The sequence below is a fragment of the Platichthys flesus genome, chromosome 14 (genome assembly GCF_949316205.1).
Source record: "Platichthys flesus chromosome 14, fPlaFle2.1, whole genome shotgun sequence".
NCBI lineage: Eukaryota > Metazoa > Chordata > Actinopteri > Pleuronectiformes > Pleuronectidae > Platichthys > Platichthys flesus.
Window position 1 is genome coordinate 6,706,103 of NC_084958.1, and position 21,912 is coordinate 6,728,014.

Here is a 21,912-nt window from a genome sequence, read left to right on the forward strand (position 1 = left end):
ATCTTCAAAAATAGAAAGCTCACAATGCAGTCCTATCAAGCTTGATCAGATAGAGAGACTCACATGCAAGGCTTTTTCCTTTTACCAGGCGCAAATGCAGATAAGAAAAACACACATCCAATCAAACATGATGGAAGCATTGTATGGATACATGACTTCCATCATGTATCCATACTTTTGAAAATTACATTTATGGTATGTGCAGACCTTAAATCCAGGGGCTGCAGCTCAAAGCTTGTGGAGCTGTGGTTGAAATACTGCCTTTAATATTCTGCTGAACTGGAATGAACTGGAGTTTTCGTAAGCTTTTTATTATGCAGAGAAACAACACACAGCATGCACACACACATGCATTAACATGCACTCAAAAACACATCAAACACCAACAACTACACCAGCAACCATTAACTATGAGGACAATGAATCAGATCTCATTTGCATAACTTGCTGCGCCTGCACGAGCGCTCAAACTGTTATTACCCCCAGTTGGGAACAAAGGCAGAAAACACAGCATACAGACCTTTTTTTGAGAGTGTGCATGAGCGCGTACGTCTGTGTGTGTGTGTGATTGTGTGTGTTTGCGCCGGTGTTAGTGTATTTGTCATTATACAAAATGCTCCCCCCTGCCTGGAACACAGATCCTGAACTATTGCAATCTATTGGCTCCAAACTCATTTGCTTTTCAGAGTAAGATACATGAGCAAAGCAGCTTACAGCCTTTACATGGAAACAAAAGGTCACACACCTGCTTGCACAAACATGCACAGAGTGCGCACACTGATAAATGCATGTTGAACTCGTGCTACCATTTGGCTTTATCAAAAGCAAACACATGCCATCTGCCTCTTTGGTTTGTGCCTGTCTGAGCAAAAGGAAAGAGGGAATGGCAGTGAAAAGGAAGTAAGGGAAGCAAGGATCAGAAGAAAGACAGTAGAAAACCACTTGCTCTAAGTCAAAATCTGATAATTGGATGACAAAGCTTAGTGCGGACAGAGTGCTGAGTTAGTGGTTTTGCTCTGACCTAACTTTATACTGCTCAGAGACAATGATTCCCTTAGGAAATATCCTGCATAGTCCATCTGGCCTGCACACACACACACACAATGCACACACACAGTACACACAGAGCCCACACAAGCCTGCGTGAGCAACGGCCACCGATGACCACATCATTCCCGAATTCAGCTGACATCACAGACACACCCACACACACAAACACACACAGAAGGGTAGTGTAGTAAGTGTCCCTGCATGACCCAGATTCAAGCTTTATTATGGCAGCATGTAGAGCCTCCACCCTGCTGAAGTGTCCATTAGCAAATCCCTGAATCCTTACTTGTATCAGGAAAGCTGTTGTGTGCAGTTGACCTCTGACCTGCCCTGTGCAGCGAGGATAAAAAAGGATTTCCCACTAAGACACAATAAAATGTTGCATTATTGGTTAAATACCCAACATCATTTGATCTTAGAATAAAAAGGTTCTACCTATCTTTTGCCCAAAATGAGTTATTCACGTGGCAATATTGACTTTGGGGGAAAGGTGTGTTGAATTACTGTATTTCATGGTCATACATTAATGGTCTTATAATTATATACAAAAAAAAAAGAAATAAGAAAATATTTCATTCCCGCTGCAAATCAGTGCTTGGCATGTGAACAGAAGGCCCAATCAGCTTCTGCCTCTCACCCTTTGCCCTGCTGCTTTATGGTTGAGGTTATGAATAAATAAAATATGAATAATTTACGCAATGTTGCACAAATGGTTATGTGAAACAATGTGAATTACACTTAGAGATACTTTAACCATTAACTATCATGCTATAGAAGACTAGCATATATACTGGCTTTTTTTTTGTTGTGCTTTGACTCGGTTGAATTCAACTCATAGTTACAAATGACAACTAGGTTCAGCATCATTAATCAACCAGTTTGAACCTGATCAAAAGATTATTTTTAACATTAGCTGCTGATTCTAGCTAGCTCACTAAGGTCAATTTACACAGACATGCTAACATTCATTAGCATAACCTGGTGTTGTAACTAATAAAAAAAGAGTTCCTCCTTGCTGGGAAACTTCATGTGAACCTCACCTCAAGTCAGGGCACCAACCCCGAAAGTAAGCAAACATTTGGAAAACAATTAGACTAGACAACTAGAATGGCACTCATTAGGGTCTAAACCTTCACCAAGGCCCAACGGTCCCATTAAGTTTAATCAAACTGCACCAAATTGCACATTCATGAATAACAGTCCACTCTATATGTCAAATTTTTCATCAAGATCTCTTAATTATTTGAAGAGGAATCACAGAAAAAGTGAAAAAAACATCTCACAATGTTCAAGAAAATAAAACAATTCCTGGATCCACCCACAGATCTGGATTTACACAAACATGTGATGTGTTCCTCCCTGAGGCATACCACATCCTTCCAACAAGTTTCGTGGGAAATCTGTCCAGTGTTTTTTGAGAAATGTTGCTTACAATTAAAGAACAACAAACAAACAAACAAACCAAAATAAATGGACAGGGGTGAATTACCTCCCAGGCAGAAGAAAAAAAAATTGCAAGTTCAAATCTATTAAGACAACCAAGTATAGTAGATTCCAAATTTAAATTATATTGCTGAAATGATTTAACCAAAATATATTGTATGCCTTCTCAAGTAAGAACAACAATGTAGCTTTTAACCCTGTAGCACCCCTTGTTGTAAAATTACAACGTTACCTTTAACCATCCTAAAAAACAATCTGGCTTTTTTTTTCTTGTTTTTTTACCACATTTACATAGTCATTGGGTCCTATTGTTCAGTCTCACAATGTTATTAGATCGTACATTTGTTTATAAGTCACGCCTTCTGGCCTTGAACTCGCACAACCTCTCAAGGTTTCCTTCGAACAACATCTATTGGTTTCATTGGACTGGATTCATCAGATGCATGTAAGTAAAATGTCTTTTATATATTTTTTGGTTGTTATTATAATGTCTAGAGCATGTACATATGTAGTTAGTGTGGAAAAAATGCATCAAATTTCTTTTAGAGCTTATTATATAATTGTTGCAATTATACAACACTGGGTGAATGTGGTAGTCAAAATAGCTGGCTTGTTGCAGTGGGCTCAAACAGGTTGTGTTCCCTCCACTACACCACTGCCTGAAACAGAGTATTTTCTTTATACATGGATAGTATACATTCTACCCTTGTGTTGTGTTCTGGTCAAATTTGACTGATTTAAAAGTTTTATCTCTAAAAAATGTAGTTAATTTGATCAGCCTGACCTAAAATTCCATGACTTTGTCCATGGAACAATTCAGTTCTGGGGACAGGAATGTTCCTGAATGTGGGGTGTGGATGTAAGTGGGGGGGATGCATGTTTTCCTTTTAGTATGATAATTAGAGCCATTAAACCATTTACATTTACATTTAGGGAATTTAGCAGACGCTTTTGTCCAAAGCGACTTACCAGGCAGACAGCATTGTCTGCATGGAAAACATTTCTACCCTTAGCACTTGGTCCACCACCCTATCTATTCCTTCAGGTTATGTACTACAATATATAAAACATATATTCATGTTAATTAATTGATATTTTATTTTGAGAATGCCACCAGCAAGGAGAGAGCCGCGATACACGGTGTAGGATGTTATTGACCTGGTCCAAAATGGAGAGAGTGAGGTTGAGATTGAAATCAGTGACACAGATGAGAGTGATGAAGACTCCGATGAAGATGTCTGTAAAGAAGTGGACAAAGAAAACCAACCACCCATGGTCTGTCCAGCTGATAATTACGTGGACATCGAGCCAAAAACAAGGAAACACACCATGCCCCGTGACAGGTATCGCTGGCTGAAAAAAAGATTTCATCAGTCCCAACACAGATTTTTCTGGTCTGGATATCAGGAAGCCCTCTGAATGCTCAGAAGAGGCCATCCAAGAGATGTGCAAACCTCCCATTGGATGTACGCAAGGACCTAGTTGGTCATTTCCCAAGGAAGACAGGGAGAGGACGCTGCAGACAGTGCAATAAAGGATACACCAACACGCAATGCAGAAAGTGTGATGTTCGCCTTTGCTTTTTAGACAACAGGGACTGTTTTTGGGACTTTCACCACCAATGAAAGTCTTCATGACCAATGTCATAAAAAGAAAAAAAGAGGGAAAAACGCGCTTTTTAAGAGTTTTATCTTGTTTAATATTTTTAATAATTTTAATAAATGACTTCATAAAAATATGACTAATGTGTGATTATTATTAATGTTATATACCGTCATGGGGCTAAGTAAGCAATCAACCCTGCAAATTAACCCTTAGTTGTTCTGAATTGTTCACACAAAATACAGAAATCCTGCTCCCAACTAAGCCCAATGTTGCAATATTACAACATTTCTCTAAAAACGTACATAAACATTTTTTTTTTAAAAAATCTTTAATTTCTGCATCAAAGGCCTCATACAACATGATCTGAAAGGTCAAATAATTTTTTTTTTAGGTTTTTCTATATTTGGGTCTTGCAGGGTATTAAAAGAAAATGAAAGATTTCCAAGGTTCTGTCTTGAATACACCTGATCTAGACGACTGGTATAGTATTCTGGCAGTTCCCTTGTAGATATCCCTCGAATACAATGCACATTTTTTTTACACATTAAAGAAAAATGAGAAATGAATCCCTGCGGAGACTTAAACCATCAAAACGATTAAAGTATAGCAGCTTACATGGATTAGGGCAAGAAATGAGAAACTGTAAATGGAGCAGAACAACTCTTATAAGGAAGCAGAACAGCGAAGGATGAAAGAGAAAATAGTCCAGGGAAGAAACTCCCAGGACACAAGGCCAAATTCAGTCTCTTTTCCGAGAACTGGATGGTGGAACGATGTTTTTCTTTCTTCCTAATCGAGTGAAAGAATGTGGTCAAGCAGTAATTATCTCCTTCCAAATTACATCCTGGACCTTCTCCCTAATTTGCTTTAGCAAAACAAATGATCCATTCCTCCGCGGCAGCTTTTCTCGCTGCGCACTGATGGTAACACATATATAAGACACTGGCCTACATTTCTCCAGGCTTCAGGCGGCCCCTCTTGGTTGTTTTTTAATAAATATTTAAATTTCAGGCTATCAAATAATAATGGAAACTCTTAGACTGACTCAGGAAAGGTATAAATTCAGTAATGCGCCAACGTACAGTCACCAAGACAGACACACACACAGTCACACACGTTAGATAGAAGGGTCTGAAGGTCCGTCGAGTCATCAGTGACCTCAATCTTCGACTTGGTCCCTTACATGCAGAACCCAATTTATTAAAGGTTTGAGGGATACATTCAATTAGACAACCAATATCGGGCTAAAAGCAGAGAAGGGAACGGTCTTGCTGGGTCAAATTTGCCAGTGTTTCTATTTTAAGCACGCGGATGACTTATTTAAACCATCCAAGCCCAGTGACATCAACAATGCTGACAACGTCCCAGCATCTGGCACAGCAGTCTCTCAACACGGTGTGCATTTGTACGGTGTTATGTTTTACACACTGTTATCAGTGCTACATGAAGACACACACAAAGACACACACACACACACACACACACACACACACACACACACACACACACACACACACACACACACACACACACACATCTGCCAGCATTGTCTATATATGTCTCGACACTGGCAATATAAGTGCAACCTGGGGTTTGTTGTGCACCACTCTTTGCACTGCAGTTGGGAAAGTGACAGCTCCAGCTCGACTTCCATGAGTAAATCAGCAAGACCAATAAGAGCACTGCAACAAAACATTGCTGAGTGTCAGTGTAACAGTTTTACATTTTTTTTGAAAGACAGGGCCAGTCAGAGAGCGGACGAAGCCTCGCAGCCATCAGCTTTTGATGCTGACTGTTGTAGCATGATGTTATGCCTGAGTGAGTGATTAAGCCCTGGTTGTGCATACATGAGTGTGTATGTGTGTGTGTGTCTGTCTGTGTGAGTTGCCATGGTAACTTGGGTGTAGGTTTGGATGCCCCACGGAGAACCCTTGCAGCTCGCTACAAGGCCAGAAGCTCTGCCTCCAGGGACTGGGGCCGCTGTCGGTTAATACTCTGCTAGTTGAGGTTCATGAGATGTGTGATAGGCAGCTGGACAACATCTGTCTGACCATGTGAGGGAGTGTCTTTGTGCTCACAATGTATGTGTGTGTATGTGTACATGTTTTCTATCTGCGGGCACTTCCCCCAAAAAAAGCACAAAAAACATGAACACGAATTAGCAGATGATTTTAGGATTGCTGTCCAGTTCTCTCTGCCTTCCCCCACTGCTGACGGCCCTGGAGTTATTCCAAGCCTCCCGCTGTCCGGCGTCTGTTGCCTCAGTCTGAAGGGCCTGCCTCGTATTAACACGCACAGAATAACAAATGTAATTAACTCTTGGTGAGACTTGACCATGGCAGGAAAAGGGCCACTGGAGATAGAGGAGCAAGTGACACATAAAAATGAAACAAGAGTGTGAATGGACGGGGAGATTTGGAGATGATGACAGCTGCAGGCGGAGAGGGTGGCGGAGTTGGGGGTGAGAAACAGAGGATAACGCTATAACAACTTGATAACAGGAAAAGTGAGGATGCGAGCTAGCTTCCAGTGGACTTCCCCAGAGCGAATTGTGGCAGCGTGTGAATAATTTAACCTTAAGGCGGGAGCCCCTGAGGCCCGAGTGGACATCTGGTAAAGGATGCATTAGGGATAATCCACCCTAAACTCTAATTAGAGTGCTCTAACATTTCATCATCATTATTAACAGGCATTAATGACTGCTTACTTTTTCATTTCACATAATGTCATAAGTGTCACAAGGAGCTTTTTGACAAGCTGTTGTAGTTTTGTGCCGCTCTCCTGCTCAAAAACAATCACACTGTTCAGCTAAAAAGGAGGGTGATGCATCACTGAAACTATTTTGGCCCTCACCACTTTGCAGAAATAGAGCGTCAGAAAAGCTCAATAGCAGTCAGCATAGCTGCTCCAGCAGGATTCCCTGTATGGTGCAGCAAACACACACACTTGTAAACAAAAGTATGAATACATTATCTCTGCCTTCAGTGCACACCAATCATTTGACCATCACGGAAATCTAATTTTTTTTTCACCTAAAGCACAGACCCACAATGTCAATATCTGAAGAAGTCAAAGATTGCTTATGAGGAACAGTCGCTCAGGAGCAGGAAAAGATAGAGGAAGAGTCTACACTCTATGAAACCATCAAGCCCCAATGAGCAAAGCAAGAAGCAGACGAGTATCTCACCTGTTTCCAGTTGTCGAAAATTATGACTTTGCTGTCCTCGTCGTCGACCGTCACCGAGCACTCGTAGCCCTCACCTGCAAACAAACACCGAAGTCAAACACAAAATGTGACAGTGTCCATTTATTATAATAGTGCCAGTGTTAAAAATGTCATCTCAAGTTATTTTAGTTCTAAAAAAGTCTAGTCCTTGACCTACTCTCTCTACTTTAAAAATGGAACTACAACTTATTTCGGACACATTTGTATGCTCCTAATGTAGAGGCAATCTTCCACATTTGTCTTTCCAACTTAGCTCTTGTTAAATAACCCAAACCAACAATATTTCAGTCTATTTTATCCGGCCCCTCCTCCCTGCCTACTTTAGAGCTCTTAGCTCCAAATCCATTTGTTCTTACTGAAAATGTTCATCTTTAAAGTTTGAGTACAAATAATATTTTCAACCCTGCTCAGTAAAAATGCCATGTACTGTAAATTCATAAAACCCCTGAGCACTCTAGTCTTTAACAGAACAGAAGATGGATTGCATACTGCATATGTTGGGCACTATTTCCAATGTTATACGTCCCATTTTAGGTGCTAATAATAAAATAAAACGTATAGAAGAAAAATATAATTTGGTTTGAAAAAGACCCACTCTGTTTGTCAGGTCTATTTTAAGGTACCAGCACGCCAAATCTCCTGTTGTTATTCCTCGACTGTCTGTTACTGGTAATTACTTGGTGAAGACATGTATTGATTAGCGAGGAGTCATTCCAGCCAGGAGGTTGATCTGAGGCTGGAGCTTCTATTTGAATGTATCAAATAGGCTCAGTTGAACAGATGAATGCTTTTTGTGATTTCCATGTGTAGCTGAGCTCATAGAATAATTTAGCACTCTTCTAAAATTCCCATGCATAATATGATTCCCTATCAGGGAAACATGTACAAGCTACTTGGATGAAAGTGCTTTTCCTGCCCATTTATGATGCATGAATCCAAGCGTAGTTCATCTGCACTAATGAATACTGTATGGTGTTAGCTATGGGTGTGAGTAAGAGGCATGTGAGCTTCTCCAGGCCCTTGTGACACTAACAAATTGATCGGCCGAGGACCAGAGCTGATTATCGCTGGTGTTGCAGTAAACAGTGTGACAGGCCTACTGACTGACGGGCGGGTGGGGGGGGAGGCAAAGTGGATCAAGGCTGATTCAATAGCTATTTACACACTGAAGAGAATATTCATTGGCTTTCTTGCTGACTACTAACATATCTGTTTAGGAAGTATGTTAGTTTAGCATACCTAGAAACTAGAGATACAAGTAGCATGGCTCAGATCAAAGGTGTAAGCTATCAGATAGTTAGTTAACTCAAACATACCTAGAAACTGGGGAAATAATGCTTCGGTCCATTAAACCTCGGAGCTCGAGTTTTGACTCAGGGGCTGGAAATTTTACTGTCCAACTACTGTCTTAGGACGTGTTACTATGAACTGTTTTAGCTAACAATGGCTAGCTAACGTAAACATTTTTAAAATGCTACAGGAACGCTATCCACTCTGGTTATTTGGGTCATTCCGAGGGTCGAGCTCCAAGGTGTAATGGAACGTGGCATAGGTAGCATAGCTTAGTTCAGAGATGTGAGCTAGCAGCTAGTTAGCAATGTTTAGCATACCTAGAAACAGGAGCAACAAGAAGCATAGCAAAATTCAAAGATAACATGCAACATCAAATTATTAATAGATACCACTCTCATGCCCGTAAAGGATGCAGCTAAATATGCAGTAAAAGCCAAATCTGCTGTAAAACCTTTGCACTTTGGTTTTTGTGTGTACAAAACCAACAGCTTTAAAAGGATAGTTCACCCAAACACGAACAGTCCCTATTTACTCAAATTTTATTGGATTTGGCTGCAGCGCTGTTTACCCCTGAAACTCCTTAAGTGTTTTGTAGACTCAAACACATCACCCAGTGGTGAGTAGATAATGCATTTTTGGCTGAACTATACCTTTAAGGGTGTTTACTCCTGTTTCCAGCTAACTAGTTGCTAGTTATTGATCCTTTGAAATACATGAAGGGAAAATCTGAATAGTCTAAAGCTGTAGGGGAGAACAGGGTTAGTCAAACCAGTGGGTAAGATGAGCTACCCCCTGTATCTAGATAACCATAAAAAAAAAAAAAAATCATGTGACCATACATTTTTTGGAAGTATAGTCGACATTACTCATTCCATATTTGACTCAAGCACATGGAGATATGTACGCAAACCAGATCAAAATGTTGCTAAAGGTATCATTCTTGTATCTATCTTCATTTAAATAAAATGTTTTTGACATCACTGCAGGTCAATTTAAGTCAATGTAAGCTACAGAACAAGGTCATAAACGTAACGTAACTGTTGATCTGAAGTACAACATCTAAAGTGTTGAATGGTGGCATCATTTATCTATAGAAGGCTCAATTCACCCCATCACGATGATCATAATACCCCCACCTTGGGGTAAGATTAGCCAAAGGACTAATTTTCTTTGATTGGTCATTGTACTGAAGCAACTACAATTCTGTTTTGCAGTAAAATCATCAAATGTAAAAAGAGGCTCATCTGACCCCGTTGTCCCCTACTTGGCTGGACTGTGTGAGGGCTGAATGAGTCAAGATAAATACAGCATGGATCGCAACAAAGACGTCTGACCAAAGCTTATCTAGACCTTGAGATTGATTTCAAAATGTTCTCAGTCCTGCCATAGATGCACATGCACACAAAGACACACACCACACATCCCTGTGTAGGCTATTACCACATGCGTGTGTCTCAGAGTCTATAGAGAGGGATCTGTCGGACTGCCCGGCCAGAGATAAGGCCAGTGACGACTTGCCCACGCCATTCTGTCCCAGCAGTACTATTCTCAAAGCTCCGCCGTGGCTGCGGTAAGTTGACTGTGCAGCTGTCGATTGACCGAAGGACTCATCCCGAGCCACCGCTGTGTCGCTGATGGGCAACGTGGAAGGCTGCTCCAAGCCCGGGATCCAATCGCAGTCCTCGGACACAGCCTCTTCCCTCCGCAGCTGGTGTTTGACAGGCAGAGGTGTGCTTCCTCGCCGCAGGGGGGGCGCCGTGGTGAGAAACATACTGTACTAGAATGAAATGAACACAATCAAAATACGTATGTGTAAATATAGTGATGAGACACTGCACATCCAGATATTGGGTTTGTTACCTGGAGTACCTTGAAGTAAACAGGCTGTGGATCTAACTGTAACGTTGACCCTGGTGGATGAGGTGGAAGTGGTTTGTGTGTGTCTGTGTGTCTGTGTGTCTGTGTGTCTGTCTGTCAGTCTGTCAGTCTGTCTTTCTGTCTGTCTGTCTGTCTGTGTGTGTGTCTTTGAGTGTTTGTGGGGTGGTGTGTGTGGGTGGGGGGGGGGGGTTCTCTGTGTGTGAAAAAGGAGGGAGGTAAAAATAATGAAGGTGAGAGGGACGAGAGTGGCAGTGTAAGAGAAAAATGCTGATGAAGATGCAGTGTGTCAAAGGGAAACCCACAAGAGGAAGAGTGGAGCCGACGTTGAGGGGTGAAGAGATGAGGGTGACAGGGAGGGAGGAGGGAGGAGCGCTGCTGAAAGGATGGAAGGGGATGAAAGAATCCCAACACACAGCAGGGTTAGGAAAAGAGAGGAGGAGGTATGTTGATAGAGAAAGAGGAAGGGACAGAGGAAGAGGCCGCGGCAGTGTGTAATAAGAGCAGAAGTGCAGTTCGGTAGCTGTAAACTGTACATGGAGTGCATCATGAGCGCAGCATGAACACATCAAAATAGGTCAGAAACATAAAGTCTGGATCCATCCCTGGTTATTTAAAACTGAGAAAGCTATTAGTGGTGTTCTCCAGAGCAATAACGTGGCTGCGAAAAAGTGCATGAGAATAACTGTGTGCGTCCATGTGCATTACTGTGTGTGTGTCTGCAGCCGCAGCAGGTCAACCATTGACGACCCTCATCAATATTAATACAGCAATTAATCTAGCTCCAGTGACACCCCTGGGCGTGTGTGGCATCTGCCTGCAAAAGCTAAGTGCAGAATCGGGCACTTAATTAAAGGGGATCGACACAATAACAGGAATGAATTGGAATAAAATGCAATCCAAAGTTAAGTTAAGTCACACAAATTGCAATGAGCTGAATCAGGTCCTCTCTTAAACAATGTCAACTACAACACCTGAGTGTTTCAGAAGGTTAGGAACAACTGCAGGGCTGTTCTAAAGGATTGCATTGGATTGTGAGATTGTCCAGGTGTACCCAAGAAACTGGGGACTTTTTAGATCTCTCATGAGTTGGCTGTGTTTTCCCATTTGATATTTTATAATGAGATGATCAATTCTGTATTGATTCAATTGAATACTAAAAAAAGATGCAGCTTAGTACAATATAGTAAATTAATAAAGCAGTGTATCTCATTATATAGTACTCTAGATTATGGTACAGCACAGTGTAGTTTGGTATTGTGTTCAGTGATGTCTCTGGTAATGCATGTTGGTAGAGTGTAGTGTATTAAAGTATACATTTAGTAATTGCTAATATATTGTCAAATATATTGTATATTCTGTCTAGTATAATAGTACAGTATGTTATAGTATAGTAGAAATGTACAATATATAATATAGGACAGTATGTAATATATAGTATTGTCAAGCAGTACAGTATAGTATTGTATAGTAGTAGTGTTGCAGCATATGTTTAAGGTGTGGCTTCTTGTGACACAGTTGGCTTGCTTCTTGATCTCTCTCTCCCCTCTCTCTCTCGCTCTCTCTCTCTCTATCTCTCTCTCTCACACACACACACATACACACACACACACACACAAACAAACAAACAAAAGCATACGTGCTCACCCGCCCACACACACACAAACACACAAACACACACACACACACACACACACACACACACACACACGGAAGCTCAATTAGGTTAATTGAACGAGCTAATCAATTAAGCATGGCCTTTATTGTCAGTGGCGCTCAGGGGAGCCATACACGCAGAAACAGGAGACTCTGAGCCAGTGTGTCAGGGGTTAATCTCCTTCTCTAGCCAGGCTGTCGAGAAAACTGGGGCAAACAACAGTGTACAATACAAAATTAATACTACAAGCAGTGTCTCTGCAGCCAAATTACACTCACTGCTGCTGCTGCGAGCCTGCTGCAGCCACAGAGTATCTAGTAAACTTGTGAATGTTCCTGACCATGCTCACTGTTCTTTTAACTTCAATTTAGATGATTGTAATGTAGGTATATGAAATCTTTCATGATGAATAACATGTCCACACTATAGAGGGAGCATAGATCTCCTGGAGCTATGGATTTAATACCTGTAACCCAGACTAAGGATATACTGCAAACACATCACAGCTATAATCACAGGGCTGAAAATTTAGCTGGCGCCTAAAAATGTGGGCAAGTGAAGTTTACTATAAAGTCTCTGCAGAGTGGTACAGACTCACTGAGTGTCCCTGAAGGCCTGATAATGTTCAGAAATCCTCTCCTGAGAGGGAAGATGAGAAATCCCCCCAAATCTGAGCTAAAAAAAAAATAAGTGTGACTGAGAGGGACTAAGGTGAGCTGCATAAAAACAGAGCTGCAAATCAGACAGGGGGAGAGAGAGAAAGAAAGAGATAATGAGAGAGTGTGTATGTGTTTGTGTGTGTGTGTGTGTGTGTGTGTGTGTCTTTGTGTGTGTGTGTGTATGTGTATGTGTGTGTGTGTAGTCTGGTCTATTGTGAGGAGCGCACGAGGTGTGGTGCGTTGCCTTACCTGGTCAGCCATGGTTATTAATATATCTTCTCTTTATGGAACAAGTGCTGTAGTTGCAACCTCCTGCGCCGCCGGCCTCAGGTCATCTGTGCAGGCTGCAGACCCGGCATTGCTTCACCACGGCGGCAAGAGACGGCGCACAAAAGAGACGCACCACATTTCATCTGACATGATCATGTTATTCTTCCTCTCACTCCTGCGCGTAAAGCCGCCTCCTCCTCCTCCTCCTGCTGCTGCTGCTGCTGCTGCTGCCGCCGCTGCTCGGAACTGGGAGCCGGTTGCACGGGGACGCGCGGCGCATGGACAATTCACAAAGGTGTTAGTTGGCAGGGCGGAGTGAGGATGAGGAGGATTACACCTGCGTCCCAGTTTGGAAAAGAAGGCGACGTGCTATAGGAGGAAGAGGATGAATAAGAGCCATCTGCACAGCGCATCACCTCCTGTCCTTTGGTTGCCCCAGTGGTGAATGCCTCCCCTCCATACCTCCAGTTCATACCTGCGTCTCTCTCTCTGTCTCTCTCTCTCTCTTTCTTTATTGGTTGCGCGTGCTTCAGTAGGAGCAGAGGGGAAATGGGGGAGAAATAGTGCCCCTCACCTCCTCCCTCCTCCAGCGCATGGCTGAGACGCGCGGTTTCCTTCAAATGTGTGCCTTTGTCTGACACCGGTCTGGGATTTTTCCCGGTGTATTTCATTCGGGTTTTACGGTACAAAATCATTTGTTCCGTTATTGTCGCTGTGATGTGAAGCGGCCGCAAGGGGGAGGCAGAGAGAAGCCTCATGGAGAAGGTGTCACGTGCTCAGAGGCTTTTTTTATTGTCCTGGTACAACCTCAGATAAGAAGTTCGGGAATCTGCTGTATTCAAGCTTAAACGTCGATGGAATGTTCACCTCAGTTAGGTAATCATTAGAAAATGTTGATCTAAGTGCCCCTTTCGTTATCTAGAGATCAGGAACTAATACCCCCCCCCCCCCCCCCCCCCCCCATTACGGTTGAACTTCTTTCATAGAACCTTTACATGCTCTGATAGACTCTTTAATAAACCTTAAACCTGAGGATAACTTGACCTGGAAACAAGACCTCAATAGACCTTTTCCTGAGGATATGTGGGAGGCAATACTAAAACAGTTCATAAATGATCCCGACACTGCAGACGCAGTTTCGTCAAATTTAAGATACTTAAATTAAGTCGTACCCACCTTTCTAAAACTAAGGGGGAATATGACGGATGAAATGCAGCTCCAGAGACTCTGTTTCACATGTTCTGGGTCTGCCCCAGCCTTCGCTCTTTTTGGGAGAAAGTGTTTACATATTGAAGCATATGGCAACAATCGAAGGTAATAATATCTCTGACATGTAAGCCGCCATATCAGGTGATATGAGAGCCAGAGTCTGTGCAGTAGCGATCGTGGGATGGAAATGCAGTATCAAGGTCCCGCCGATGCACAGGCACACCGGAGTCAGTCAGCTTTTAATCATGATCATTTCACCCTGGTAATACATCATCAATTAACTAATGCACTAAACTTACTGATGAACACTTTAACTAAGAGCTAGCTAAAAGGACTGAAACCATCTTTGAGAAAAACTTAATGGGAGAGTTTCCAGGATTACCAACGCTAGTCCTAACATGGCATTTGACTTTTTAATTTGGTCCATATTCAGTCCATTAACACGAAAAAGGTGGGATTGATGAGCCTTACTGCAGCCGGCCACTAGGGTGGCGATCAAGATGATTTGGCATCACTTTGGGGAAGCTGTCTTGTTGTGTCTCTTTTTAGACATTCAGTGACTTGTCACTCTCCACTCTGTGGCTCTTCGGCCTTCCTGCGGTGTGGAAAATAACAAAAAGGAACTGTATTTGATGCTTGACACGTGATATCTCAGTCCATTCCTTTCCTACATTTCTTACAAATAAACTCACAATCAAATCTTAAGAATCACTACACATGCTTGTATGGATGGCCTTGATGATGGTGATGCCTTTATTAACATCAACTTTTTATAGCTTTTTGTTACCTGGTACAAACTGTTGCTCTTTTTGTCTTATTTCTCGTTTTCATTTCAGACCATTCCTCTCCAAAATGCCCATCAAGGGGACTGTGAGCACTGGTGTAAAGTAAAACCTGGATGCTCATAGCTCTTTTCCTTAAACAGATCCTCCATGTGGGATTTAAGTACTGTGAAATGACAGTGAACGTCCTGACATCTTTTTAAGGCCAGTGTGGTAAATGCCTGTCACACTCGAATCAATACCTCTCCAAAACGCTGATCCGGATGATGAAGTCTCTTCCATCGTAATACCCATCTCCTGAAGCCCTAAGATATTAATCTTCTCCCTTTCTCACACTGCAGCCCTTTCTGCTCAATGCTGCTCTTCGCTGAGTATTTTCCAAAGTACATCAGGCCTCCAGACACGTCGGCAGGGCTGCCCTAGACACACTGAATGGAAGTGGGAAGGATCCTCTCAATGGGCCTGCTGAGCGTGACTTAAATTTTAAGCTTTCACTGATCTGTAGACGTAATTAAGTCTCATCAGGACATCAGCGCTCGCTGCTGCTCCGCACTGTGTGAGAGGATCACAGCACACACAGATGACACAGATAAGCGCTGTCATTAGCCACCAAGACAGCATTGACGCGGATAGGCCTTCTCCCTGCCAAGGGAAGCATTCAGTCATTAGAATGTGGAGCGGTGCAGTCTGGGAGAGATCAGGCGGTCAAGGGGTAAACCAAAAGGTTTCTTAGGTGCCAATAAGACGACACGTGCAAGGTGAGAGAGTACTTTATGGACTTATCGTCATCACATGCCAACCATCCATAGATCTACAGCAGATAATGGCACAGCTGGATTTGAATGACCTTCTTCCCATCCAGTGTAATTAAATATGACATGGTGGGTGAATATGACTTATGCTAACAGATGTTTTGGCCAGCTGTTACTGAAGTATAATCAATATTTGTTCATTTACCAAATGCCCTTTATTTATTTTTAAGATCAAATCCTTGCATTGAAACCCTAACCCATAGATACAAAGAGAAGATACTGCCCTCTGTCTTTGTAAAATAAGCTACAAGGTTTAGCACCAAAAATATAGGTCTGTCCAAATTAACTTAGATTATTTAACACATCTCTGTCTTCCTTGGTGTTTGTGTTTGAAAATATATTATTTTGAAATGACCCATGACATCATATACGTCTATTCACAGCAAAGTAAGGCAGTTATATTTATGAAGCACATTTCATACAGAGGTAGATTCATGGTGCTGTGCAGGCACGTTAAACAAAATCAAATCAGAAACCAAAATTTTAAATAATTTTAACAAGAGGTAATAGAAATCAAAAAGTATCAAATCTGTAGATTAAAACAATACAGTAGTTTGCACGCGTCCGGCTTTAACATTGTTTTACTTTAAACTGGGATTCATAAATATTCACATATTCTAGATTCTTAATTTGAAGATCTTAATTTAAAGAGACAACATGAAAAAACAACAGCACCCCAGTTAATCATCCAAACTACCATATAAACAGTAATGAAACAACTTCAGATTCATTTTATGAAAACAATTTAATTTAAAATCTTCACCGCAGATAAATGTTTTAGCATGTTTTTACATTGTAAAGTAGGTGTGTTTATATCAGGTTCAAATGTCAGTGTGTGTTTCAGATTAATATGTTAAGATTATTTTTGATGCAGCTTCAAAAGAAACCCATTCGATTAGGGATTCCAATGCCTCAATATATTTAAATCTGTGCTTTACATCTCTCACTATGAATAGCCTGACAACAAAAACCCAATTACACGCCCCGGTCAATTTGTCAAACAAAGCCGCTGACCACTGCAAGTACGTGACATGCCCTTTACATTGTGTTATCAAACTACTTGGGATGTAGATTGGCTCCACTTGCTGAGAAGTCATTTTCCCCATGCGGTCATCTCCTGGTGTGATTCTTTGTGTCAAATCACAATTTAATGGAGGCTTTTCCACATTCAACCTCGGAACGTAACCAGTACATTTTTATTGATGCTCCTCATAAGACAAGACAGGCCTCGTTTCACAAGGTTACAGAGATGACATTGAATTCAGATAATGCTGGAGCCAAGAGATTTACAAGGAGCTTTACAGTGAGCCAGAGTGATACATTGTGTTTTTACCGTGTCACATGGCTGAGTAATGAGGTTACAAGGTTGTTTTGGTTTGTTTTAATTGACGACATGTAATGTAAGGTTGTCCTGGGAAGGTTTCTTAACACTGGCAGCACAGTGCACATGCTTCATGTCATACTAAGGTTGTGTTTGCTTGAATTGGGTTATGTGAGTCAGTGTGGACTCAGCAGGCACCCAACAGTCCCTGAGAAAGACCGTTCAGACTGCAGGTTCAGGTCCCACGTGGGAGGTCTGGAGACATCCAAGTTCAATGACCTGGATTTTTTATATGAGGATGTGCACTTTGATAAAGAGAGAAACTGCTTTGTGTGTCTGTAAAAATCCAGTTTTGCAGCTGTCCTCCTCTGAAAGCTTTCCACTGGCAGGACAGGGAGTTGCTTAGTGACTCCGGCATTGGGATGAGGAATACAAACCTTGTTTTTATGGCACATGATGCATTCTGTTTATTATACACTTTCATCTGTCTGAGAGCTAAAACACTGTTGCTCTCTCTCTCTCTCTCTCTCTCTCTCTCTCTCTCTCTCTCTCTCTCTCTCTCTCTCTCTCTCTCTCTCTCTCTCAGGTGCAGGATCCAGATCCAACAACAGTAATGATAATAACAATTATGATTATTATTACCTGGTACTGCTATCATCAATAACATCACTGTATCTATAAATATTAATTATTCATTTTCATTAACAACAAGTCTGATAGATTTTAAATATAATGCTTCCTGTTCTCTCTCTCCTCCCCTGCCCTTCCCTCTCCTCTCCCCTCTTCCCCATCTTTCTCCGCTCACCCAAACCAGTCGAGGCAGAAGGCCGCCCACTTTGAGTCTGGTTTTGTGGGAAGTTTCTTCAAGTTCAAAGGATGTTGTTCTCTCCACATCACTACATGTTTGTTAATTGTGGAAATTGTTGATTTTCTCTATAATTTTGTGGGGTCTCATAGCCTTGAGTTAAAGCATGTTGTGATTTGGTGATATACAAATACAATTGAGTTGAATGTTACAAAAGCAAACAGGAGGTGGCTAAGAGTTCAATGGGATGTGTATACAAAGCATGTTGTGATTCATATATATGAAAAATAGCTTCTTGAGATGCAGGTTGTTTGTCAAGGGGAAATTATTATTGAACACTTTAGTGTGTACTAACTACTGAGTCAATCTGTGTGTCAGAGTTTGGTGAGAGAGAGAGTGTGCCGGAGGCTGAGGGTGTGTCAGGCATGGGGGAGGGGCAGGAGCAATACGCCAGGGCTGTACAGGTTTTCTTCTCAAGTGCTTATGAAAGAAGGAAGGCAGTAGCATCCGCAGCTGACGTACTGCTGGACGTGACAACAGGAAGTACAGCGGTGGGTTCCAGCATGGTGCCAGACAGACAAGCAAAATGGCCGCCAGGGACGCCACCTCCCACAACAAGGAAACTCTCATCTCCTCATTCAGCCCATGTAATGGAGAGATATCTGAAGGAACCGTAGGCAATAATGTGGCAACAGGAGAGGCCGCCAAGCTAACGCGAGAAGACATAACATTGACAAATTCAATCGTGTAATAAGGCAACCAACTAATGGCAAAAACCAGTGTTGAACCAATCAGCAGAGCTGTAGCTTTCTTGTTGCGGCGGTCTGCGGCAAGGGTCCCCCGGCAGCTGTGGAGATGAGAGATGATGAGGCCGCAGTTGATGGCGATACAGAGGAGGGGGGCTACATAATAAACCAGGAAGGCAGGAACCAGGAATAACAGCCACTCGTCTTGACCGGCTAACCACGTGCAACCGCCATTAAAGTCGATGTAGGTCACCTTGGGTAACGCCATGGTCACTGAGACCACCCAAATGGCTACCACAGTGCATAATCTACGGGAGAGGTAGACAGAGTACAAGTTTATTTATTGTGCCGGAGGATCACCTCAGACCTACTCATTTTGGTTCAGCCTTCGAAGTCTCAGTAGATCAAAGACCCCGAAGGATGCAACCACTGATTTTGGACACAGCTCATGTTTTGGTCCTTGTCAGGTTTTGTACAATGCGTTTATCAGACCTATTTAGTTTTTTTCGGTTACCTCCACCAAGGAGGTTATGTTTACTTCAGTGTTAGACAGTTAGTCTGTTAGTTAGAAACTGTACAAAATGAGCAACCGGATGAATTACCAAGTGGGGTATGGGACCCATTTAATTCTGCTCCGGATTCGGATCAGGGGGCGGATCCAAAATATCACTCTCTGCAACAGTGTGAGATTTTTTAAACAGGTATATTAAGGGGATTGATATCTATGAGTCTATGCTTCCGGTCATGTTACCGGTGACACTTTCCCATTAAAGATAATCACTCCATCAATTGTTAATAAAACATATTGATTAGAGCAGGTTTAAAGTACAAGGCTGGGGCTATATTCGTTTTTTATTATGACAAATTTGTTAAAAAAGACCAAAACTGAAAATATGTCTTTTCAGACTTATTCAACTTTACCAAATAATGTACGTAAATCATTGTAGAGAACATACTTCAAAAGGAGTCTACAATGCATTTGTTGGGATTATGGTCATCCATGGGTCAACGGATATTTTTTAGGTGACTACATTAGTTGTTTCATCAGACTTTCACAAACACACCTCTGCTCCCCCCATGATACTCACACTTGTGTCAGACTAGCAGGCGGTCTCGTCCGCGGAGCAACAATACGATACCGAAGCACTGACAATGCTGCCAGGCTGAAGCTCTCCACTCCCACTGTGACCGAAGTCATAAACCCCAGGAGGACGCAGGTCCCGCCTCCCAGCTGCCAGTTCTGGAAACTAGCGCTCAGAAGCACACAGGGCAGGGTTAGCAAGGCGCCCAGGTCTGCCAGGCTGAGGTTGAGGAGCAGGACGGAGCTCGGCTTGGAGCGGCTGCGTGGGTTCCTCACCAGCACTAGCCACAGCAAGAGGTGACCTCCGACCCCCACCAAGAGAGAGATCAGGCTGACCATGGGAAGCACCACAGTGAAGGAGATGGTGGTGTTGGTGTAGACAACGTTGAAGAGGAGGTTGACAATGGCAGGCATGGTAAAGATGAGGCTCTAGCAGTTAGCACATGAAAGACAGGGTTAAAAGACAGATTTAGAAATTGAGGACAGTTGATAAAATACAAGAAACGGTGGGTCGATATATTGCATAAGGATTTCAACAAAAGAATTGGAGTAATTCCACCAAAAAGGTTTGTGATGGATGAAGAGTGAAAGGCTAGATGAGGGAAATAAATGAGCGGGAGGTCATGTCGGGGGTAAGAGGAGATAATTGAAGAAAGAATGTGGCAAATTACAAACGAGATGAGACTGGAACGATGATGGGAAACCGAATGCATAATTGAGAAAGGGATATTTTAAGGGGAGGAGAATTACCAACAATTGTGAAAGCGAGGTAGAGAATTTAGAGAGATACGCAGAGTAATGGTCTTTTTGAAAACCAGTTCTAATAGTCATCTTATCTACCATGAATTGTTCATTTTTATAATGTCTGCCTCTCCTCCTGTGTCACCTGCATTACAGAGCTCACCAGGCCTTTCCCTGGGACTGACAGGCCTGATGATTCAGATGAGACAGTCCAGTCCCCGCTCCTTCCCTCTCAGGAGAGTTCAGCAACAAACCCTTGGTTACATCAGCAGTTCGACCGCATCACGACACACACAAGACACCTCGCCTCGGCAAGCGCATGGCACAGACAGACAGGAAGGGAGCGTGTTTGTTCCCCGGGGGATAAACAACAAACACACGCACACACACAGACAAACACAGACACACATGGGGTATTTGTGCAGAGGATAGAAGTGCAGTCTTCGGTAAAACATTTTTAAAAAGCAGTCAGTGGACCAGAGCGCTGCAAGTAAACAAACCACTTATCCCCATAAGTAAACACGGCACTTATTTGCTGTTGAAGCGATGACACGGCTACCTACGCACTGACATTCGGGAAGTCTCCCTGAAAAATAGATTTTATTTCAATGTCTGTGCAGAAAGTCCAACATTTGCCTTCATCCCTTAACCCCAATTGAATTTGGAATGGCTTCATGGATCGATTCAGCCTCTTGAACATCCTGAAGAAAACAAACCACAGCCCTTTGATGGCAGATTAAAATAAAAGCTCTTTCAAACACCCTGGGAATTTTCAAGTGAGTGATGCAGACCTCATCCATCTTTGGCCTTTGCCACATAAAGAAAGCATTGAACACTTAAGGAAATTTGTTTATTTAAAAGTCCTAGATGATAAATCAATATCAAACTGCTTTGTGTGTGTGTGTGTGTGTGTGTGTGTGTGTGTGTGTGTGTGGCTCGACTATGCAGCTGGAGTTAGCTTAGCTTAACATAAAGACAAGTAGCAGGCAGTCACAGCTAATTTTCTGCCTGAAATAAAAACACACTACCAACACCTGTAAAACTTCAGTTAGAGGTGTTGGTAGATTTAATTAGTACCAATAACACAGTGTTTCCTGGTTAACATAAATAACCTGAAGGAAACTCAGTGGAGCACATACCACCGCCAAGGCCCAACAGTCCCCTTCTGAAACCATATTATATTCACCAGATCTGGATTTTTATTTGGATCTGCATCAAATTGCACACACACTAAATATCAGTCTCCTAAGCATACTTTACACTTTCATCAAACCCATGATTTATTGTTTGAGAAATCCATGGCAATGTTGAGAAAGGTCCTATCTGACCCATGATCC

At 42.3% G+C, this 21,912-nt stretch overlaps 2 protein-coding genes across 2 annotated transcripts in view; both read right to left on the bottom strand.

The window, feature by feature from the left end:
- The window catches only part of rem2 (RAS (RAD and GEM)-like GTP binding 2), a 28,994-nt gene extending 15,397 nt beyond the window's left edge, over positions 1–13,597 (bottom strand). Inside the window, exons 1-3 of the mRNA XM_062403502.1 lie at positions 13,058–13,597; positions 10,058–10,394; positions 7,286–7,359 (exon numbers count right to left, since the gene is read on the bottom strand). Coding sequence (XP_062259486.1) covers positions 7,286–7,359; positions 10,058–10,394; positions 13,058–13,069 — 423 coding nt within the window. The 5' untranslated portion in view covers positions 13,070–13,597. The remainder of the gene's footprint in view (positions 1–7,285; positions 7,360–10,057; positions 10,395–13,057) is intronic.
- A 2,001-nt stretch (positions 13,598–15,598) lies between these two features.
- On the bottom strand, positions 15,599–20,248 carry si:ch211-119o8.4 (galanin receptor type 1). The gene is made up of 3 exons (XM_062404306.1): positions 19,842–20,248; positions 18,772–19,061; positions 15,599–15,621 (listed from the first exon to the last, which is right to left on the bottom strand). Exons 1-3 carry the CDS (start codon positions 20,246–20,248, stop codon positions 15,599–15,601), a joined length of 720 nt encoding a protein of 239 aa, XP_062260290.1.
- Between the last annotated feature and the right edge of the window lie 1,664 nt (positions 20,249–21,912).